This window comes from Prionailurus bengalensis, chromosome C1 (assembly GCF_016509475.1).
Source record: "Prionailurus bengalensis isolate Pbe53 chromosome C1, Fcat_Pben_1.1_paternal_pri, whole genome shotgun sequence".
In the NCBI taxonomy this organism is placed as follows: Eukaryota; Metazoa; Chordata; class Mammalia; order Carnivora; family Felidae; genus Prionailurus; species Prionailurus bengalensis.
The window spans coordinates 204,184,513-204,206,460 of record NC_057345.1 but is presented as its reverse complement, the minus strand read 5'-3'; the positions used below and the strand labels follow the sequence as shown (position 1 = coordinate 204,206,460).

The 21,948-nt window shown below is 46.6% G+C and overlaps 1 protein-coding gene across 2 annotated transcripts in view; it reads left to right on the top strand.

The window, feature by feature from the left end:
- The window catches only part of NHEJ1 (non-homologous end joining factor 1), an 82,224-nt gene extending 65,146 nt beyond the window's left edge, over positions 1-17,078 (top strand). Inside the window, exons 6-8 of one of the 2 annotated variants that reach the window (XM_043577855.1) lie at positions 15,365-15,425; positions 16,022-16,140; positions 16,557-17,078. In XM_043577855.1, the coding sequence (XP_043433790.1) occupies positions 15,365-15,425; positions 16,022-16,140; positions 16,557-16,631 (255 nt within the window). In that variant the 3' untranslated portion in view covers positions 16,632-17,078. Of the gene's footprint in view, positions 1-15,307; positions 15,426-16,021; positions 16,141-16,556 lie in introns of both variants that reach the window. The other variant, XM_043577854.1, reaches the window with a different exon arrangement.
- The last annotated feature ends 4,870 nt before the right edge of the window (positions 17,079-21,948 follow it).

Sequence of the window (21,948 nt, the reverse complement as noted above, 5' to 3'; positions counted from 1 at the left end):
GCCACTAATTCTGATCAATCTGGCAACAGTGATTTGGGCAGGGGGCTATTAGTTCGCTGGTTCCTGTAGATCTCCCCCCTATTTTCAATTCAGTATGCTGTTCTGAATTAATGGACATATATCTACCCCAGCTCCACCCTCCAGGTCTGCCCCATGGCATTGCTTCCGTTTGTCTCCAGCGTAGGTTAAGAGCAGAGAGTTTGAGGACAGAGTTTGGAAAGCCCTGACAAGGGTGAAAAATCCTGCCTGCTTCCTGCTGTTCTCTCAAGGCAGACTGGGCACAGACCTGTATCATAGAGCTGAACATACTTTGCTGAACCCATAATCATTCATTTATTTCTTTAGACCTAGCATAATATGGCTCACAGAAGGTGCCAAGTAAGTGACTAAATTTATTTGTTTCTGTAGCTTGAGATTTTTTTCCTTGATCCTGCTTTCGGGAATTATCTCCTGCTATTAAGCAAGATTTATTCTGTGTATGTGTGCGTGTGCGCGCACATGCGTGTATACCCTTGTTTATTTAATAAAGAATTTAAAGCAGCTTTTTCAGTAACCCTTTGAATTTTATTATCTCCCGGTCCCCAGACCTGGAAAACAGTGTTCCCTTTACCTATTCCCAGAAAACTTGCAGCAGAATATATTTACTAGAATCTAATTCAGCATCCCTGGACCTCAGACTGGCCTTAGCAGGAAGCAGACTTTGGGATGAAGTCAGGCTCAGTGATAGAGAAGCTCAGACTGTGGGAAGCTGCCATCAGAAAATCTCAGGGCATTGAATTTGAAAGGTGCTAAGGGCTCAGAACCTCTAGGTCTAGTTATTCCTTCTCCGCAGGACTTAGGGTGACCCTTGCCTCTCTTCCCCCCACCTCCCATCCCATCTCCTATCCCAATGAGTACATCCTTTGCCTGATACCAACAGTTTTTGCTGCTAGCAAACTGATACGAATAGCTTTAAAATTGTTTTTTAATGTTTATTTATTTTTGAGAGAGACAGAGACAGAATGCAAGTGGGTTAGGGGCAGAGAGAGAGGGAGACACAGAATCCGAAGCAGGACCCAGGCTCCAGGCTCTGAGCTGTCAGCACAGAGCCCGACGCGGGGCTTGGACCCACAAGCCGTGAGATCATGACCTGAGCCGAAGTCGGACACTCAACCGGCTGAGCCACCCAGGTGCCCCTGAATAGCTTTTTTAAATAAGAACTTGCAGAAATGGCTCTGAGGTTGTGCCGTGTGCCCTAACTTAAACTCTACTGGGTTATGGGAATCTAGGACTGCAAAAGGAAGAACTAAGAAGTCCCCAGAGTTCCAACCTCTTGTTTTTTGGACTGAGTGAGAGATTGGCAGTCAAGGGCCTGTATCTAACTGAGCTAGTCAAAAGAAGATCCTCAGCCAGGATTGGGGAAAACTTCCATCCCAAAGCTCAGTGAATATAGGTTGTAGGCTCCATGAGTGAAGTAGTCATGTCTGTACCCCCAAACTGAATGCCCAGCACATACTTCAGAGCCTGGCACATAGTAGACACTTGGTAAATATTGGCAGAATGAACCTGAATTCTAGGAACTAACAGCTTGGTTGGGGAGGTAGGAAATTAGTAAACAAACAAACAGTTGAAAATTATTGTAATTGTTTGGAGGGAAAAGAACAGAGTTCTATAAGGACAAATACTTTAGATGATATGGTCCAGGGGCCTGAAGAAGTGACATTTAAACAGAGATCTAAAAGATGAGAAGGGACCAGCTTTGAAGCCAGCAGGGGATAGATATATAAGAGATGCTGTTAAACCCCTAGCCAGTTAGAAGTAATGCCGAGGAGGAAGTCTGCATGCCTATTTATCTAGATTCTTGTAGGCTATTTATAGAAAAAAAAAAAGGAGGGTCTACTGTTGATTCATGGTTAGTGTGTTCGCCGCTGCCCCCACCCCACACCGTTCCTTACATATCCAGCTTTGTTTTATAATACCTTAGACCTGGTGTTATTGACTGGGAATCAAAGGCTCTAGTGTGTGGCTGGCCACGAAGAACAATTATTTGTTTATGGGTCTGACTCCTCAACCAAAATATGAGCTTCTTGAAGGCAGTGAACTCCATCTTATCCTTAGGACATGGCACACTGTGTGGCATATTCAACAATTTCGTTGAATGATTGAATTGCTAATAATAGTTAATATAATATTTATTGAGCGCTTTCTGTGTGCCAGGCGGTGTAGCAAGCATTTCACATGCATTATCTCATCTAATCCTCACAATAACTCTGTAACGCAGGTAGTATTATTATTCCTGGGGTTATAGTTGGAGAAACAAAGGGTTACTAGCAAGATAAAGTGATGTATTGGGGATCCAAGTGTAAGCGTTTCAACTCCAAAGCCCACACTGTTCAGCTGATTGAAGTGCTTCTTCTGGTTGCCTTCAAGGAACACAGATTGCTTAGAACTCTCAAAGGAATGTGATTAATACGTCTCACACATTATCTCATTTAACAATCCTCTCGGAAACCCTCATTGATAGGAATTATTTTTCTCATTTTATGGAGAGAAAATTGAGGCTCAAAGGGATTAAGTCACTTAGCTAAGATCATAAAATGGATATGTAAATGGGGAGGGGCGTATTTTCAGAGTCGGGCACGTGTGACTCTGGATCCTGTGTTCTGTCCCTGTTCTGTGCTAACTCCGGTCACTCAGTCACTAGGCAGGAGTCTGCTCCACTGACTGTATTAAAGCCCTTTAAAAGTTGTCCAAGCCTGTTGAGAGCCTAAGCGTCTATTCCTATTTTAGTATAGGTGCTGCCGAAGCGAGCACAAAGCGTCTATTCCTAAAAGAGGAAACAGAATGGAGAATGGCAAGAGGAGAGGGGGAGAGCAGAGACTTTATCTTTTTTAAAAATCCTTTTGGGGCACCTGGGTGGCGCAGTCGGTTAAGCGTCCGACTTCAGCCAGGTCACGATCTCGCGGTCCGTGAGTTCGAACCCCGCGTCAGGCTCTGGGCTGATGGCTCAGAGCCTGGAGCCTGTTTCCGATTCTGTGTCTCCCTCTCTCTCTGCCCCTCCCCCGTTCATGCTCTGTCTCTCTCTGTCCCCAAAATAAATAAACGTTGAAAAAAAAATCCTTTTAAAAATTGAGTTACAATTTGTATACTTTAACATTTACCAGAAGTGTGCGATTCAGTGGTTTTTAGCATGCTCACAGGGTCGTACAGCCATAGCTGTTATTGTGATTCCAGAACCTTTTTATCACCCTAAAAAAAGAAACTCTGTGCTGATCCGCAGTCACTCTTTATTTCCTCCCCCCCACCCCATCCCTCAGCTCCTGGAAATTGCTAAACTACTTTGTCTCTAGGTGGATTCGCCTATTCTGAATATTTTACACAAATGGAATTATACAATGTGGGGTATTTTGCATCTGGCTTCTTTCACTTGACTTGATGTTTTCAAGATCCATCTTCTGAAGCAAGTATCAGTACTTTGTTCCTTTTTATGGCAGAATAATTTGCCATTATATGGGTATGGCGCATTTTGTTTATCCATTCATCAGTTGGTCGACACTCGTGTTGTTTCCACTTTGGGATTATTATGAATAATGCTGCTATGAACATTCGTGTAAAAGTTTTTGCATGAACATATGTTTTCAGTTCTCTTTGGTATAGACCTAGGAGCACAATTGCTGGGGCATATAGTGACTCTCCATTTAACTCTTTGAGCAACTGCCAGATTGCTTTCCATGGTGGTTTATCTTTTATTAATAAACGTTTTAAATTGAAGTGTAAGATATATACAGAAAAGTGTCCATATCATAAGCAGATAGCTTGAAGAATCATTACAAGTTGAACATGGCCATATAATCAGTACCCAAATCAGGAACCAGAAACTTTCAGTTCTACTCAGTGCATACCATCTCTAAAGGGTTGCCGCTGTCCCGACTTCTGATACGATAGGTTATTTTTGCCTGTTTTGAACTTCATATACATGGAATTATATACATAATATATACTCTTTTATGCCTGACTTCTTTCACGCAATAAAATGTTTATGAAGTTTACCCGTGTTGTGGAGAGCAGTGCTTTGTTAATTTTCATTTCTGGATAATATTTCATTGTAAGATCATTCCGCAATTTATCCATTTGCAATGGATACATACATAGAATTGGAATGGTCTCTTCGTAGTTACACATATGTTTAGATTTACTAGATGTTGCCAGTCTTCCAAAGTGACTCTCAGTTTGTACTCACACAAGCAGCATCTGAGAGTTCTGGTTGTACCACATCCTTGTCAACACATATCATCTGCCCTTTCCCTATTAGCCATTACGGTAAGTATGTAGCGGCACCCTATTGTGGTTTTGACTTCCCTAATAACTAATGGGGTTTTGTACATTTTCATGCAATTGTTGGTCATTTAGATTTGACCAAGCCTTTTGCCAATTTTCTCTTGAGTGATTTGTCTTTTTCATATTGATTTTTAAGAGTTTTCCATATATTCTTCATATATTCTAGAAATGAGTCCATTATTGCTTATATGTATTGCAGGTATTTTCTCCCATTCTGTAGCTTGCTGTTTTGCTCTTGATGGTATCTGTTGGTGAACAGAAGTTCCTAATTTTAGTGTAGTCTAGTTTATCAATCTTTTCCTTTGTGATTTGTGTCCTAGTAAATCTTTACCTACCTAAGGTCATGAAGATCAGACCCCTCTCATGAGTGTGTGTGTGTGTGTGTGTGTGTGTGTGTGTACTTATGTGTATATGGGGAGGCGGTGCATCACCCTCTAGAGTAAGATTCTGCAGGGTAGACAGGATACTGTGTTACCCTACAGGGAGCAGGCAGAAGGCACGGTGGGCGGGGGGGCAGGGAGCCCATGAGGTGACAGCCGCCATGGGCTGTGTTCCCAGCTGTCAGGCGTGTAATCTGGAGTGAAAGAGAATCCCTTTAGTGGTAGAGGTCCTACAGAGAATACTAGCGGGTCCTCTAAATCACCTCTGTGTCCTGTAGACCCAGCTGACTGTCCTCTCTTCTCCACTGGAACAAGAAAGAAAATGAAATCTGCACTTCTGAACAGTTGCTCGTGGCACAGGGCAGGGATCCAGAGCCTTCAGAGCCAGGTGCCTGCCTTATAGCTGTGATTTTTGTTGTTATTAAATATGATGCTTTTTCTTTCTGATTTTTACCACATTGTTTCATCTCCGTTTGGGGAAAGGATGGTGAGGCGGCTGAACTTGAGAGAGGTGCTTGATGGTCATTCAGACTGGTTGTCTCCCCAGCACAGGCTGGCCGGAGTCCCCTCCCTGAGCCAGAGCTGACAGGAGCTGCTTGTTCTTGGAGAAGGAGTGGGAGCTGCTGCTGAAGTTTCTGAGGGGCTCCGAGGATTCCTCCCCCCCAGGAAACCACTTTGGTCCCCCAGCCCCTTTGCCGCTTGTGAGGCGCTCCCCAGACTAGAAAGCCGCGGTTTGTGCTGGGGCTGGGTGGGGCTTTGGGACAGTTTAGGCTTGGCCCTGCAAAGGGGAGGGGTGGCTCTGGAGCGAGCAAAGGGTCACAGCTTAGGCTGTACCATTTGCTTGTCACCTTGAGAAGTTCCACCTTGTCTAGCAAAACCTCCTTTCAGAGGCAGCCACCACAAAGGGCTCTTATGAGAGCGGCGGCCCCCACCCCGCCCCCTTCACTTCCACTCCCTTTACCATTATTTTTCTTTTGGGGCAGAGCTGAGGGGCCTTCCTGCTATGACTTTGAGGGGCTGTACTTATTTTAAAAGGAGATTTAGAGTCTAGAGCCTCCCTGTACCAGAGACTCCTGTTTCTGATTTTCTAGTACCATCGGAGGACATGCCAGGGCTTGAGTAAGGCTTTCCTTCTCTGGAGGGCCTTCTGTCTTTTCCTTCTGCCAGCCTCTTGGGCTATTTGGGGAGTTAAGAAGTAGGTGAGGGCTAGCTTCTAGTACTGGACCTCAGAATGGGGACCAGCTTCCTTGTGGGGAATGGGTTGCGGGGGCAGAAGGGAGACATGCGTGTCTCATGGGGTGACTCTAAGAGGTATTAGAGCATAGTGGTTCAGGGGTACGTTCTGGAGTCTGGCTTCCCAGGTCTTCTGCTTCCCCACCCTACCACTTTCTAGCTGTGGCCTTGGTTAGGTTACTTAACCTCTCTGGGCCCTTGTTTTCTCATATATAAAATGACAATGATTTTAGTGCCTTGCTGATAGGGTTACTGTGGAGATTAATTGAGATAATGCATTAAAATGCTTAGCCTAGTACCTAGTACATTAAAAGTGTCTCCAAATGTTAATCTTACTAATATTAGTTAAGCCATCTACTTGGACACCTCTTTTGTAGTCTCTCTTCCCATCTCCCATCTCTTCTAGCTGTGCAGTTCAGGGAGCTCACTAGGCCTCAAGTGGAACCAGAAAAATCTGAATAATACAAGTAGGACCGGACTTTATCTCGAACTGTTTTGAACTATGCGCGTATCTTATCTCCATTGCATTTCCAGCACCCTGAGAGAGAGAGAGGCAGCAAAATTATCCCATTAGAAGGGCAGGCCACAAAGCGATTTACTGATTTGACTAGACGGCATACCTGCATGCCTGAATGTAAGAACGCGTGCACACAGCCATTCTCCCACCTCGCGTTAACGTGGGGAGGGGCAAGATGGACTGCACTTGATTTGCAGGGTCCCCAGTGCAAGATTTTTTTTTTCCCCCAAACACAAGATTAAGTCCAGACCTGTCTGTGCTCTCTCCTTAGCAGAGCCCAGCGCTGAGTGGGCGGGTGCTCAGGAGCTAGAGGCTGCCGGGAGAGCACGGTGAGGTCAGCAGCGGCGGGCAGAGTGGTCAGGGTAGGCCCGGTGGGGCCCAGACCCAAACAAAGCTAACCCAGACCAAACACAGGAGCGGCCTCAGCCGTCTGGACTTCACATGCCGTCTTCAAGGGCAGCGTGCCTTGTGTGCTCAGGGTACTGTGTTCTCTCCCAAATCAGCAAGATTTGCAATCAGCGAACTGAGAGAACTCACAGGGGCGCTCTGTGAGGGACAAGACAGAGGCTGGATCTTGCTTGAAGCTCCAAAACTGCTCATCCAAGTGAGCTGCTGTGGAGTAACTGAAGTGCGGAGGAGGGAGAGCCAGCGGTTGTATTTGCAAAACCTGGATATCAATGCCATCTCTCTCTTTTTTCTGTCCCATTAACGTTTTTTTTTTTTTTTTCTCTCAGACTCTGAAGAAACAGAGATCAATCCCATCAAAATACATTTGTCTGTCAACTGTGGATGATGTATCTGCAGGTCATATTTTATGTTTTTCTACTTTCCAAATAGCCTTTGTTGATTGAGCATGTGTTGGTTTAAAATGGAAATGGCGAGGCAGAGCCTTTTGCACCAGGCACATTAGGGAGCAGGAAGGGGTGGTGGGAAAGGGTTCCTGGCTGAAACATCGTTGGACAAATTGGGCTAGTTGGAATGCTTTTGCTGAAGTTTTTTGGGGAGCAAGCTGCTTGTGCTCTGTGTGCCTCCGGAGAGGGTAGCTTTACTCTCTAGCGTCACACCTGCCCCACCAGAAAAAAAAGAGAGTGAGGAGGACGAAAAGCAAGACCTTGACCTCTTGGGTAGGTCCTGAACTTGGGAGATCAAAGAAGATCTTTGAGAAGCAACAGAGCAGTTTGGGGTAGATTGGGAGACATAATATATACCGAGCTGGCAACCTTTACATTATTGCGTGTGACCCTTCTAGCAATCTCATATGAACAGGTGTCACTAGGTATCCTCGCTTTTCTGGTGAGGGAACAGAGCCAAAAGAGGTTAGGAACATAGACGCTGACTGGCAAAGTGAGGATTTAAAGCCAGGACTTGTTGGTACAGAAGCCTTCCGGCCTTGGTCCTGACCAGAGTCTGAGGAGTGGGCTAGTGTGGCAATGGTGGGCAGTGAACTCCCTGAGGGTTACCAACCAGGGTTTCCATGACAGTGTGTCCCTGCTCTGGGCTTTGACTTGTCACTGAACTGTTGGAAGAGCAGTGGGGAAGGGTTAATAATTGAGTCAGACCTGGTTTCTCTGTCTGCACTAGAGCATCAAGACATTTCTTGAGCCTCCTTGGCACTGGACTTTTCCAGGCAAGAGAAGTCTCAGTGTGCCTTGCGAAGGGAAGGGACAGACATTTCTTGGGTCCTTACTCTACTCTCTCATTTAATCCTTCCATGAACCATGACCATAGTTGTTGTTAGTCACCCCCCCCCATCCCACCCATCTGTCCATCCCTCCATCTCTCTTTCTCTCTCTCTCTCAAGATCAGACATTGATTAAGTATAATAACTTGCCCTAAGTGTTCCTGCTAGCAAATAGACCTAAGGTACGAATCCAAGTCTTTGGACTCTCGAGCCAGACCTTAAAGCTTGCTTCTACTTCTCTTTTTTCTTCGAAGAATTTATTTTTCTAATCCCTGGATAATCTTCCTGCTTCCTCTTTGAGTGAGAAGCCACTTTGGGCTTTCTCTTTTTATACCGTGATACTTCCCCTGGGCGTTGGATTCACCTTTCCTTCTAGTCTCACCCTTTTGCTACCACAGCTGGCTCTGTGTTGCAGACTTAGGGGTCATTTCAGGTTTCCTTTGGTCTGGGGATTTATTTTCGGTTTCTGGGTCATCCCTCTGTGACATCCACCTTCTGTTCTGGAATGGGGTGATCCTTGACTCCTTACGAATGCTACACCCACTCCATCAGCAGATCCTGTTGGCCATACCCTCAGACATACCCAGAATCTGGTCACTTCGTGGCCACCTCCCCTCTACCACCCAGGCCCAGGCTCTCCTGGTCATCCTAGCAGCCTTCTAGAAGATCTGCCTACTTCTTCTCTGGTCCTTCAACACTCAGAGTGATGCTTTCAAAATGTAAATCAGATCATTTCACTCCTCTGTAAACTCTAATGGCTTCCCATCCTCCAGAACAAAAGCTAATAAACTACATTAACTGCCGATTTCAAAAAATACACAAACACACAGGCACATAGCTGCCATGCTCGTCCTCTGGTACAGGGTGACTGTCTAATTTATCGTGCAAACTAGGACTGAATCAGGGAGAAAGGGACCTCTGTTAATAAACGGCAACAGGCATAAGCGGGGACTGGACCCAGGCAAACTGGGAATCTAGTCCCTTGACCCAGAGAGCCATGTGGATCATTCTCTCACTTCTGTTTGGGTTGTTAAAAAATATTAACCCTCTCAGTGAGGCCTTCTTTGGCCTCTGATAAAAATTGCGGCACAATCCTGCCCCAATCCCATAACGCCTGTGCTGATTTATTTTTCTCTGTGGTCACCATCTGATAGAGTGTATGTTTTAATTAGCTATATGTTTGTTGTTGATCCCCCTCTCTAGCATGTAGACTTCACGAGAGCAGGAGATTTTTTTCTTATCTCTTGTGCTCGATCTGCTATATCCCCAGCATCTCAATCATCCTGAATACCGTAGATGGTCAGTAAATATTTGTTGGGTGAATGGATTGAAGGTGGAGAGGAGCACTGGGGAGTTCTGTTTGTTAGAATCTTTCTTATTAGAGTCATCTTCCTAAACGTTTTTCTCCTTCTTCGCTATTTTGGTAACCCTTTGGTAATGTGGGACCCTAGAAGAATTTTCCAATGTGCCCTTAACCCTAAGCGGAGCTAATGATGAAAATCACCATGATTTCCTAAACTGGGACTTGCTTTCTCCAGGCGAGGAAGTTTGTGAACATCCCAGCAGAGTTTACCAGGTTGCGTGAGGGAGGAGAGGAACTCCTACCCTTAGGAAATCATGCTTTGGGGGCTCTGCCCTGCTGTGTGACAGTACAGTCTGTGGGGGCCTGGGGGCTGGGCGCTGCACAGGCTTCTGGGCCTGGTGCTGGCACCAAAGACCTGCTCACGGCTGACACTTGGTCTGTTCCCTTTTCTCCTTTGTCCCCTACGCCCAGTCTCCTCGGCTGTGGGCCCCTATTGAGTAGGGTGAGCTACTGTCAGTCAGGGTCCAGCCTTTCTTTACCCAGGACTCTAAAAGTTTCTTTTCTGAAACAGCTTCAGAGGAAAGGAGGGATGGAGTCGGGGCGGGGTGAGGGTGGGTAGGGAGGTGGGGAGTGAGGTTGGGAATCTGACCTTTTATTTCTTTTTTTTTTAAGTTTTATTTATTTTTGAGAGAGAGAGAGAGAGAGAGAGAGAGAGAGAGAGAGAGAGAGAGAGAAAGCTGGGGAGGGGCACAAAGAGAGGGAGACACAGAATCCAAAGCAGGCTCCAGGCTCTGAGCTGTTAGCACAGAGCCTGATTTGGGGCTCGAACTCACTAACCTTGAGATCACGACCTGAGCTGAAGTTGGACGCCCAACCGACTGAGCCACCCAGGCACCCCACCCCAGTCTGACGTCTTATTTCTAATGGAAAGAGACGATTGGGATCTCTCCAGCAGATCCTGCTGGGGTCAGAGAGTAAGAGGGAGCCTTGGAATTTCTGGACCCCTGGGAGTGAGTTTGAGGACTCATAGTGATGGGAGCTACAGACACAGCTCCACAACAGAGGGGAGTTTGGGCACTGGGAACTGAAATGAGCTGCAGTAGGGAAAAGAAGGGGAAATAAAATGCCCTAGAGGATCTGTAGCTTTGGTTTTCCTAAAGCTTCTGATATGGCCAGATGGCAGGGGCCAAAGTCCCAGCAAACTGGAGATGGGAGGGAAGTGTCGCTGTGGGACTCCTGAAGAGTCACAGTGTAACGGTTAGTTAGTGGGTTAGTTAGTGAGGAGGTGCTAAATGTTGCCGAAAGCCTGCAGAGGCAAACTTGGAGAATGCTTCTGACCCCTCACGCTTGATTCAGTATTCGTTTGGAGCGAAGCAAGCCTTGGCAAGCACGGGTGTAGTGGAGAAAGCCACTTTGTGAAACAAAAGGAAACTCCCACGGGCATACCCTTAATTCAAAAAACGAAGCCCTTAGCAATCTGGTGGGTATGAACTTCGCCTTCGGGTCCTGTTTCCCATGAGATACATTAACATGTCTTGTCTTTTCACACCTTTGTGCCTCACATAGCTCCCCACCTTCACAGTCTAACCTTGCACAGCTAGCCAGGTGTCACCCTCCCCACCCCAGGCTTTTTGGGAGACTCTCAAATTCCTCCTCTTTCTTCTTCTCTGGGTTCCTAATACTCTTTGTTTATAACTCTGTGATAACACAACACTTGGAAAAAACCCTACACTGCCCGTTCCTTGCACCTGAATATACTCTTTGAGGCAGGGACTCTTATTTTAAATCTTAGACTAGCTCAGTCCTGTTCTGAGGAGGGCAGGGTACACGTCTTTCCCCCTCGCCTCAGTCCTGCAGTGCCTGGCACGTGGGAGAATCTTAATAGCTTTTTGCTGCGTAGCACTGATTCTGGGTTAATCGGATGAACACATTATACAGTAGACTGACCTGTCTCTTCTTCCCCTCCCCACTCTGGGCAGTGACCTGCTTTGTGGCTGGTACACCTTGCTCCTGGCTCCTTTGTACTTATGGCAGGGGGCACTGCTATTTGCTTTTCTTAGTCCTGACCCCAATGTTCTCCCTTTGATCTCTGCCGCCTGCCCTAGCTCGCCCCTGCCATTGTCCTGCCTGGAGCTAATGTTCCTCCTTCCCAAGCCGGGGCCTCTCCACCTCCTTCTCCTTGCATATTGTGAGGATGATGCCTGCGGAGTCAGTGATGATGGGAATGGCTGGAATGGAATTGAGGGATGGCCTCAGCCTCCTGAGGGTTCCAGGTGGGGCCAGCTTTTCAGGTAGAACGTCCATTTTCTCTGCTCATTCCTTCCTTGTTCCCTGAGAGAGTGTGTTCCTGAGCTGGATGGGAGTTTAGGCAAGTGAACTGTGATGTGAGGCAAGAGAGCGTTGTGATCCTGGGAAAGGCTGTGTTGCCCTTTTGACTAAAATTCTGCTGTTTCGGGAAGTGAGCAGGGTAGTCATTGTACGCACGGGCCCTAAAGCCCACCTCTCCGGGTTCTAATCCTGCTCCACTGCTTGCCAGTAGGCACCACCTCGGGAAAACGGGGTCATACTAGTGCCTGCCATGTTCATTCCTTCACAAATAGTTATTTTGTTTTTAATGTTTATTGATTTATTTTGAAAGAGAGAGAATGCCAGCGTGGGGATAGGCAGAGAGAGAAGGGGAGAGAGAGAGAATCCGAAGCAGCCTCCATGCTGTCAGTGCAGAGCCCGACACGGGGGCTTGATCCCACGACCATGAGATCATGCCCTGAGCTGAAATCAAGAGCCAGAAGCTTAACTGACTGCATGGCTCAGGCGCCCCAACTCACAAGTCGTTATTGTTGTTCTAGGTACCAGGGAAACAGCAGTGAACAAGGCAAATGGGTTAATACATTGACAGTATCTAGCACATAGTAAATATGCAGCAAATGTACCCATATTCTCTTTGTAGTACTTTTCAGGGAATACTCAGGTGGGGTGACTTTTGACAACAGCTGCCGAGACCAGATGTCCCTGAGACAGGGAAGGATGGAAGAGGTTTAAGATACAGATTCTGTATTTGAACTTAGGTTCAGGACAGCACTGGCTTTAGTGGCCTTTCATTTTGACACTAAATGCAGGAGCTGGCTAAAAATCACCCTAGAAAATGTATGAGTCTGCTTAGTTCCATAGAAAGGGCAGGAGGGGGTGACATGGGACTGCCTAGATTCTGCCTAAGCCCATTTGTACAGGCAGCACCGTGCCTAACAAGCTGTGTGTGGAGGACCCTTAAGAGAGGCCATCTTTCTTTTCTTTTTTTAAAGATTTATTTTGAGAGAGAGAGAGAGAGAGCACGTGCACACATGTGAGCGGGTGAGGGACAGAGAGAGAGGGAAAGAGAGAATTCCAAGCGTGGGAGCCTGACACTGGGCTCGATCTCACGAACCTTGAGATCATGACCTGAGCCAAAATCAAGAGTCAGACGCTTAACTGACTGAGCCACCCAGGTGCCCTGAGAGCCCCCATTTCTTGAGCAGTCTGGAAACATGAGACATAAGGAAGGAGAACAGCTGTTGACCTCTCCACTGTCAGGGCTCTCTGGCTGTAGAGTAGAGGACGTTCTGCTGGAGGAGGTGGCTTGGGGAAGCTGACACTAAGAAGGAGAGTGAGGCGAGGTAGAGGTGTGTGGCCTGATAGTTTGCCTTCCCTGTTTCAGTTTGTTCCTCAGGGCTGTTTTACTCCTGGGGTGATTATTGGCTAGAAGCAAAATTTCAACTTAAGGCTCCTGATTCATTATCTGTGGTTTCCAGTGGAAGTCCAAGCCTGATATAGTCCTTAGGGAAATGGGATTGGAGTATAAATGTGTGTTACATTTCCTGGGCATCAACAAGTTTTCCAGCCACCACCCTACTCAGGGAAAGATAATCCTGACTGTGGTTCAGCAACTACTTCACTGCTTCTCCCACTTTCTTTCTTCCAGCCTTCTCCCATGGTGGGTTTTCAGAAACGAATGCCCTTATAGCACAGAGCAAGTGCCCTTGACACGAGATGTGGGTCGATCCAGGATGCTTGGATTGGTGCCCATGTGAGCTGCTGGCACAGCTTCCCTCAGAGACCTGCTAGCTTGGCTGGGACCATGACTATTTGCATGCACAGGGACAGGGGAAGTTACTCTGGGTCCTTTCCAAGATTCCGGAGTGCAGCCAGGCTTGGGACCACGGGATACCATGCTCCTTCATCTCATTTTTATTGCCTTTCTTCCGTCTTCAGCCATTACTTCAACTCAGTTAAGCCAAGTGTACGAAACTTGAACTAGGCAAAGCATTTTCCTGTAGATGTAAATCCATGGTTCATTCACAAGGAAGCAAACAGAGTGTGATGATAGTGGTATTTCTCAACTTTTTTCTCATTATCACCTTGCTAAGGAACCTTTTTTAAATGTTTGTTTATTTATTTTTAAGGTGAGGACAGGGCTGGAGGGGCAGGGAGAGTGGGAGAGAAGGAATCCCAAGCAGGCTCCTCGAGTTCAGCACAGAGCCCCATGGGGGGCTTGATCCCAAGAACCGTTAGATCATGACCTGAGCTGAATTCAAGAGTTAGATACTCAACTGACTGAGCCACCCAGACACCCCATAAGGAGCCTTTTAAGACACTTTTTTCTAATCACTTCCTCTCAAGAAATTTTAATCCACAGACATACCAAAATTCTGTTTATATATGGTGTGTGTTATCTTTCATACTTTAAAATTTTTTTAATGTTTATTTATTTATTTTGAGAGAAAGAGTGTGCACACACGTGAGCAGGGGAGGGGCAGGGAGAGAGAGAGAGAGAGAGAGAGAGAGAGAGAGAGAGAGAATCACAAGCAGGCTCCATGCTGTCAACATAGAGCCCAACGTGAAGCTAGATCCCAACGAACAGTGAGATCACTACCTGAGCTGAAATTGAGAGTCGGACACATAATGAACCAAGCCACCTAGGTGCCCTGATCTTTCATACTTGAAAAGAGTAAGATGTTTTTATGCCTCAAGAATCAATTTTCAGGGCACCTGGGTGGCTCAGTCGGTTAAGCATCTGACTTCCACTCAGGTCATGATCTCACATTTCGTGAGTTCAAGGCCCGCGTCGGGCTCTGTGCTGACAGCTCAGAGCCTGGAGCCTGCTTTGGATTCTGTGTCTCCCTCTTTCTCTGCCTCTCTTTCTTTCTCTCTCTCTCTCAAAAATAAATAAACATTAAAAAAAATTTTTTAAAGAATCAATTTTTCTCCCCTCCTGGGGGAACCCCATTTGTCGGTTCAGGGATTACAGTAAAGCACCATGGGATTGCAGTAAGGAATGTAAAATGGCAGGGAAGCCTCCAAAGCTTTGCAAAATTTAGTTCTCCCATCTCCTCTAACTGAACTTCACAGCTCCATAATTTATAGTCTTCTCTCTCAGTCTGTCATTCCCATTCTGCTCTTTCTCCCCCTCCCTGGATTTCATCTTTTTTTCTCTCTCTAGTGTGGAATTGTAGGAGTGAATTTAAGTAAAACAGTCATCTGTACAGCTCAGGGACAATGTAGGGAAGATGATTTCCTAAAACCGTCCTTTAAGAGGTCATCCCTTTGGGAGAAAGACCCCAGAGACCCATGGGTACCCCAGGGGTATTCATGGGAAAACATAATAGACTTTAAGTATTGGGGGAATTAAAGATATACATTTGGAGTTGCCTTTCAGAGGAGAGGAGCTCACAAGAGGTCTTATATTGTTCCCAACAATATATGGATATGGATGTCCTATACTGGATCTAACTTCCCTACATAAATTCTTTTGGGTTTGATGCTGTTTCTGCCAGTGGAGGTATCAAACTCCTTTTCTCTGGCAATAGAGTACAACCAATGACAACATCTTCTCTCCCCTCTAGAAACTACCAGAGGCATGCCATGTAGGTGACGGAAGACCCTTTGTCATGCATTTACAGAATCTGTATGTGGCAGTCACCAGACAAGAGATCCAAGTGAGACAGGAGCATCAAGGCACTGGTGAGTAGCTCCGTAGCTGTGGAGGTTCTTGGTCTCCCTGGGGTTAGAGTTAAGGTATAGGTCTGTGCTGTCCAATATGGTAGTCATGATTTAAATTTAAATTAAAAATGAATAAATGAACTAAAATGAAAAATACATCTCCTCCTTTGGTGTAGCCACATTTCAAATGCTCAATAGCTACGTGTGGCCACATGTGGCCAGCAGCTACCAAGGCGGACAGTGAAGATGCAGACATTTCCATCACTGCAGAAACTTCTATTGGAACTGGTCTAGGTATTTGGAGAATTAGTGAGAGGACCAGGAGAAAGACTAATCTCTCTACCTGAGACATGGTAGGAAATGTCTATTGAAGAGCAGTTGGCTGTTTTGAGTCAAAGAAGCTCTTGTCCTACCTAGTTAAAGTGGGCCTGGGGAATCTTCAGAGTAGACACAGAGCTTTCCAAAAGTCAGCTGGAAGTTGGATTTGTGGCTACTTCTGTCTGTTTATATCTTAGTACTAAACCCTGGCCTTTATCAGAATGCTTGGTAAATGCTAATGCCTTCCTGGTAAGAAGAAGACATTTATCACTGTCTTCTCTTGATCTTTCTGATTTCAGGAGATCCTCAGCCCTCAAGCAGTACCTCCCCACAAGGAACTGAAAACCAACTTCTGAGCCAGCCAGAAGAGCCGGTCTCCTCAGCACCATCCCTCCCAGTGACTGAGAAAGACCCCACAGTGAGTCATGCACCTGTAGCCCCCGAGCCAGAGGCCCCGAGGCTATCACCTAGTTGATGCTGCCGTAACAAATACTGGAGGGTATTTGTGACCAGGCCTCTAGATTATGGATTTCTATATGGAGAATCATGGTCTTGTGCATCTTACTTTGGTATTTCCTCTCTGCAATTCCTGTACTGACTGAGGGACCTTGACTCCTTCTCTCCCTTACCCCACTTCCAGTGATAGTCTATGAGGTTGCTCCCTGCGGGAGAAGGGATGTACACATTGCATAGGGTCTTGTGTCACATTCACGGCCTAGCACAGACTTCAGACCACCTGTGCCAGCCACTCATCCCACCCAGAGTCAGGGGAGCAACCTAACCTAAGTGGAACTGTTCGAAACCTCTATTAACTTGGATTCCTTTTCTTTCTAGCGTCCTTCAGGCCCTGTGAAGAGACCTCAGTTGTCAAAGGTCAAGAGGAAGAAGCTAAGGGGGCTCTTCAGTTAACCTGTCACTGTCTCAACTGCTGAGGATGGACCTGGAGAATAGTGCCCTAATGTCAGCCTAAAAGTCACTCCCATGGCAGGAGTATCTCTGACACAGAGTTATATCATCTGAGGCCCCACTGTAGGGGCAAGATAACTGAAGTCCATGTTGAAAGGCATGGGTACTGTTGACCAAGGGAATCTTGGCTCTAGCCTGTTGGCCATTGGCCTTTCCTATCCAAGTGGAAGCCAGCTTCTGAGAATCCCATACCTTCCTCTCTTTTGTTAGAGGTTCTCCAGACCCAGGGTCCTACCATGGACTTTAGATACATAGGGCAAGCCAGCAAAAAGGCACAACACGCTCAGGAAGCCTATCTACCTTTCTTAAGAGTCTCTAGCCAGTCCCAGGTGCTCCTCAGAGACCCACTTCTCTCTTAAGCATGGAATAAAAAGCACTCACACCCCCCTGCTTTCGAGATTGCTTATTCTATGTAACACAACCAACCTATTTCACTTTACTGGGCCCCACCCATTGTTGTCTCTAGATGAAGTTTAGGCCCTCAATCTGCTCCTTCAGATTCTTCTCATGCTTCTCTCATGTGGCCTACGCTAAGCCTCCATTTGGGAACTTTGATCTTGAGAACTCTTTCCGTGGTGGGCACAAGACAGAACAGATTGCTGCTGTTCTCCTTTGCCCAACTTCATATGGGGTGTTGTTTTGTTTTTTGTCTTTGTTTTTTTTTTTTTTTTGTCTGTTTCCAAGGCATAGACAACAGACTAAACCACAATATGGGATTGAAATTATAAAGAGCTTCGAGCACAAGCGCCAAGGTAGTTTCCCACTGGAGTGGGAGAGAAAGGAATCTTATTCTCCCGTCCTTCATGCCACTTCAAATAACATGGTAACTAGAAGAACTCGAGAAGATAGGACAGCAGGGAACAGGAATGGCCACAGAGTTCTCTGGGACAACTGAATTGGCCTAGGGAATGAATAGTGCTTAGCAGGAAAAAAGGCAAAATTTGTATGAGATAGGAAGAATCTTAGTTAAAAAGTCCACTCTTTGGACAGATCTGGAAAGATTTAGCAGACCAGGATTGGCAAAGTCCCATGGCCTTTTCTGCTAGGTTTTCCTCTATGGGTAAGACCACCTGAAACATTATTTAGTAGAGACAGGAAGGAAAGTAGAACTCCGATGTTTACTGGGAGCTGTTAGGTAGAGGAAGGAATGGGGGCAGAACCCACGGGGGCCTTTTCGGGCTTATTTACTTATGATGGTCAAATGCCTCCTCATCCCCACGTCTTCTCTGTCTGGGATGGGTGTTTCTGTCCTTATGTCAAGTCATGGGGAAGAGGACAATCCAAGCAATGATAAAGTAATAATAATTATAATAAGAACAGCAATAATAATAGGCAGCTAAAAGTTACTGAGCAGTTAATATATACTAAGTACTCTAATAACTACCTGGCATTGAATCCTCATAGCATCGTATGATGAAGATACTGTTAATCCATTAAGAAATACAGTCTTGAGGTGATTAAGTGACTTATCAAAGGTCATTCAGCTCATAAGTAACAGCCAGCATTTGAACCCAGACTTCTGAGTTCTTCACTGCACCCGTATGTACATTACAGAAAACGTTTTCCAGGAAGGGTGTTAGGCCTTTTCTATCTTCCACTGTAACTGCCCTTCTCCTAGGACCCTGCTTCCTTTCAATAGGATCTTGTAGTTCCCATCACCTCTTCACAGCTGGAGCCTTTCAGGACTCCAGGACTTCAGGACCCCCATGCTTTTACTGACTAGCCCAGTCTGAGAGCTCCACCGGGGCTCATTCCCAGTCACCGTTGATAACTCTTCACCTCCAGATCACAGTGCCCCACTGTCGTGACTATCACTGATGCAAATTGGGGACTATGTAAAAACAATCTATCAGATGGCTCACTTTGTTCTTTAGGGATTTTTTTTGGCATAATTTAGATAGCCATATTTCAGCATCTGTAAGGTATGAGACCACATGGAAAATGGGAAGACTTGCCCCAGCAAGCTGGGAGAAAATAAGGGTTCTTCACCCTGGATAATCCCTCTGCCCTAAGACCATGGTCTCAAGAGCTTGTACTTTTAATCAGAGGGGAATCAGGGGTTTGTGAACCCCCTAAAATTGTAAGAAATAATTCTAAGAGCATAACTTTTCCATGTTCTCAAAAGAATGCATGACTTTTTTAAAAGGTTAAGTAAGAGTATGCCCAATGATCTCCCTGCCACTGCCCCCCTCTACCCCAAAGGTGGCAGCCTCCATGGGGATATTGCCTGAACACATCCTTAGAGAAACATTGCTCCCAGAGGGTCTGCTTCAGGTATTCTTGCCCCGAAGCTCTTGCCCCCCAGAACGAGGGGTGGTGTTTGAGAATCCCTGGGCAATACCAGGGAAATCCCTGCCTGGACAAATTGGCCTAGCCAGGCTGTATTCCAGCCCTGCCCCCTGGCTTGGGCCCCTCCCCGAGGCCCCCAGCCCGGCCCAACCCCCACCCCACATGCACATAAAAGGGTCGAATTCTCGTGGCTGCTCCATAAATTTTATTCCGTAAATATTAGTTTTCCCTGTGTTTAATAAAGCAGTGGCCCACCTCCCCGCCTACCCGCCCGCTCCCCGGGGCCGGGGCTGGGGCCAGGGCTGGCTGGTGGGAGAAGGGACTCTTTCAATTGCTTTGGAGTATTTTTAGAAAAAAAAATAATATAAGGTGGTTTACATGAGCAAGCCAGCAAACCAGGAGCGGGACTAGGGACCTCGAGGAAGTTCCTGCAGCAACTTGACCTAAAAATAGGGAAATAGCGCCACCTAGGCTGCAAGGCCTACTTGGCCGGGCTGGCTGGCTCCCCTCCCCCCACAGTCAGCTGGGACAGGCAAGCTCTTTGCTAGAAGGGAAATCATCCCTCAGCACTCCAGCTGGGCAGCATCTCCTTTAGTTAGCCCTTACTGAGGGCTTTCCCAGCAGCCTCTAAGGCAAAGTCCCAGCCGCCTCCTAGAAAAATCCCATGGGGATCATTCTCTGTTCTGCTATGGGTCAGCCAGTCTCCCAGATCAAGGAGTGCTTCCAAAAACTAGCAAAGTGATTGATAAGGAAGGAGGGAAGGAGCTTCTGGTCTCCATGTTCCTACTGAACCCCGAGGAGCTTGCCCTGGAATTCCTAGGGTGTAAGGTAGCAAAGAGAGAGTCTTGTGTTCCTACACTCCGGCGCAGGAAAGAATCTGTCCCCGTCAGACCAGGGTCCTTCCACAGGTCTGATGCAGTGCACCTACAGGGAACACTTGGGGGAAGGAATGAGGGTCAACTCTCCTGAATACTCAGTGCTACTGCTTCTTAATCTTATCGGGTGGTACATTTCTTGCCTTCCTATTTCTTGCCTCCTTTTCTTGCCTTCCTATTCATTGAAAACTCCCATTTTCCCAGGCCCTTACCTCCCCTCGCCCTGGTCTTACCTCATCTGCTGGGAGATGAGCAGGAGTCTCGTGTGTCATTCTCTGGGGTTTCCAGAGAATGGGTTTCCAGCTGTACCCAACTGAGATGGCAGGAGGGAGGGGAACAGAAAAGGCAACAACTTAGTCTCGTTCTTGATATTGTCACCAGGGGCATCTCCTTCTCTCTAATCATTCTGTCCTTCATTTTCTTCTACTTACAAAACGGAAGATTTGCCCCAAAGAGTATAGGGGAAACCTAAGATCCTCTTGATAACCCTTCCTCATGATGTGATAAAGTCATGTTATCAGTTCTGCCTACTCCCTCACTATTTGTGCTATTAATACCATCTGTGTTATATACACATTTCCTATGTGCTTTTTGTTTTCTCATCCTTTCATTAGATTATACTCTTTGAGAACAGGGTCAGTTTTTAACCCTAACTCAGAAAATATCACCGTGGTGGTATTATATTACCAAAGGGTGCAACTTGATGTTAACTGGGTTTTGATAGGATCAGGATGTTGCCTTGCCTTGCCTTGCCTTCCTTTCCCTTCCCTCTTTTCTTTTTTCAAGTAAATTTCTACACCCAATGTGGAGCTCGAACTCACAACTCCAAGATGAAGAGTTGCATTCTCTATGGACTGAACCAGCCAGGAGCCCCAGGATGTATGCTTTTCTAAGCTCTGTCCTGAAGTATTTTCTCTATTCTAGTTTCCCTGATGCAGAAACTGTTCAAAAGGAGAGGTGACCTTACTATGGGAGGCCTCCAGATTCAGAGCCCACGACCCTGGGTTCCTAGTCCTTGTTATCAACTTCAGCAAATGCGTGGGCTCACCGAATTGCAATGGGTTATGCTGGGCACTCAGTTACAGAGAGGAATGCCAGAAGGGAAGGGAGCCCCACTTTGAGGGGAGAGCTTTCCCTAACTGCCATGACCTTCTGGAAACTGCTACCAGTTATTCTTGCTGTGTGTTCCTTATTGCTCTATTTTCCCCCCCTGTTCTGTCGGACAGGGCCTCAGAAGATCCCATCCTGTGGGGAAACCTCCAGACAGGGAGAGTATGAGGTAGCTTGTGTGTGTGTGTGTGTGTGTGTGTGTGTGTGTGTGTAGACCTGGGAATCCTTCACTACTTGACCTAGAAGCCCATCTATCCTCCGTCTTTCATCCCAGACCCTTGGAGGAATACTTTTCCATCTGAGACTTTGTTTTATGATGGTCCCTTATGCTTCTCCTCAATTCTGGGGTCACGTTACTTTGCCCTGGCACAAGGGGAAGTCATCAGGTGGCACCAAAGCATTCCAGCAAAGGCTCGATCATTCTTCCAAGCTGTTAACTCCTACCTGCCCTCAGTTTCTCTATCCTGAAACCCAGCAGCTTCTGCTGTGCTTTCTACACTCCTGGACCCTTTGAATGGCTGTTAGCCTCTCAGCACCTAACTCTCATGGGTTCCTGAGAGTCTGGGCCAGCTTAGGGGAACCCGGAAGAGGCACTGGAAGGACTCCAGGGTGTGGGGAGCACACAGCCATTGACTCACCTGGGAAGATTGTGCCAGGATTACTTGTCCTGCTGGGCCAAGGGCCAGGAGTTAAAGGAGCATACAGCACCACACTCTTCCTCCCCTTACTTGGGGGCCCAAAACAGAAGCAGGGTTAGAATTGGGGAGTAGGGCTTGGGGGCTTCTGTGAGTCCCTTCTGAAATCTGGGTGTTATATTTACTTTTTCATATTGGCAGCTGGAAGGGGAAGCCCATCCCAGCTCGGCATTGTTGTCTAACATGGTTAATCAGATCCTATAATCCTGCTGTGGAAATATTGGGCCTCACTCAAAACAATAGAGACCAAGAATATTGTGGTTAAACTTCAACCAACTGCCTCCCTGGCCT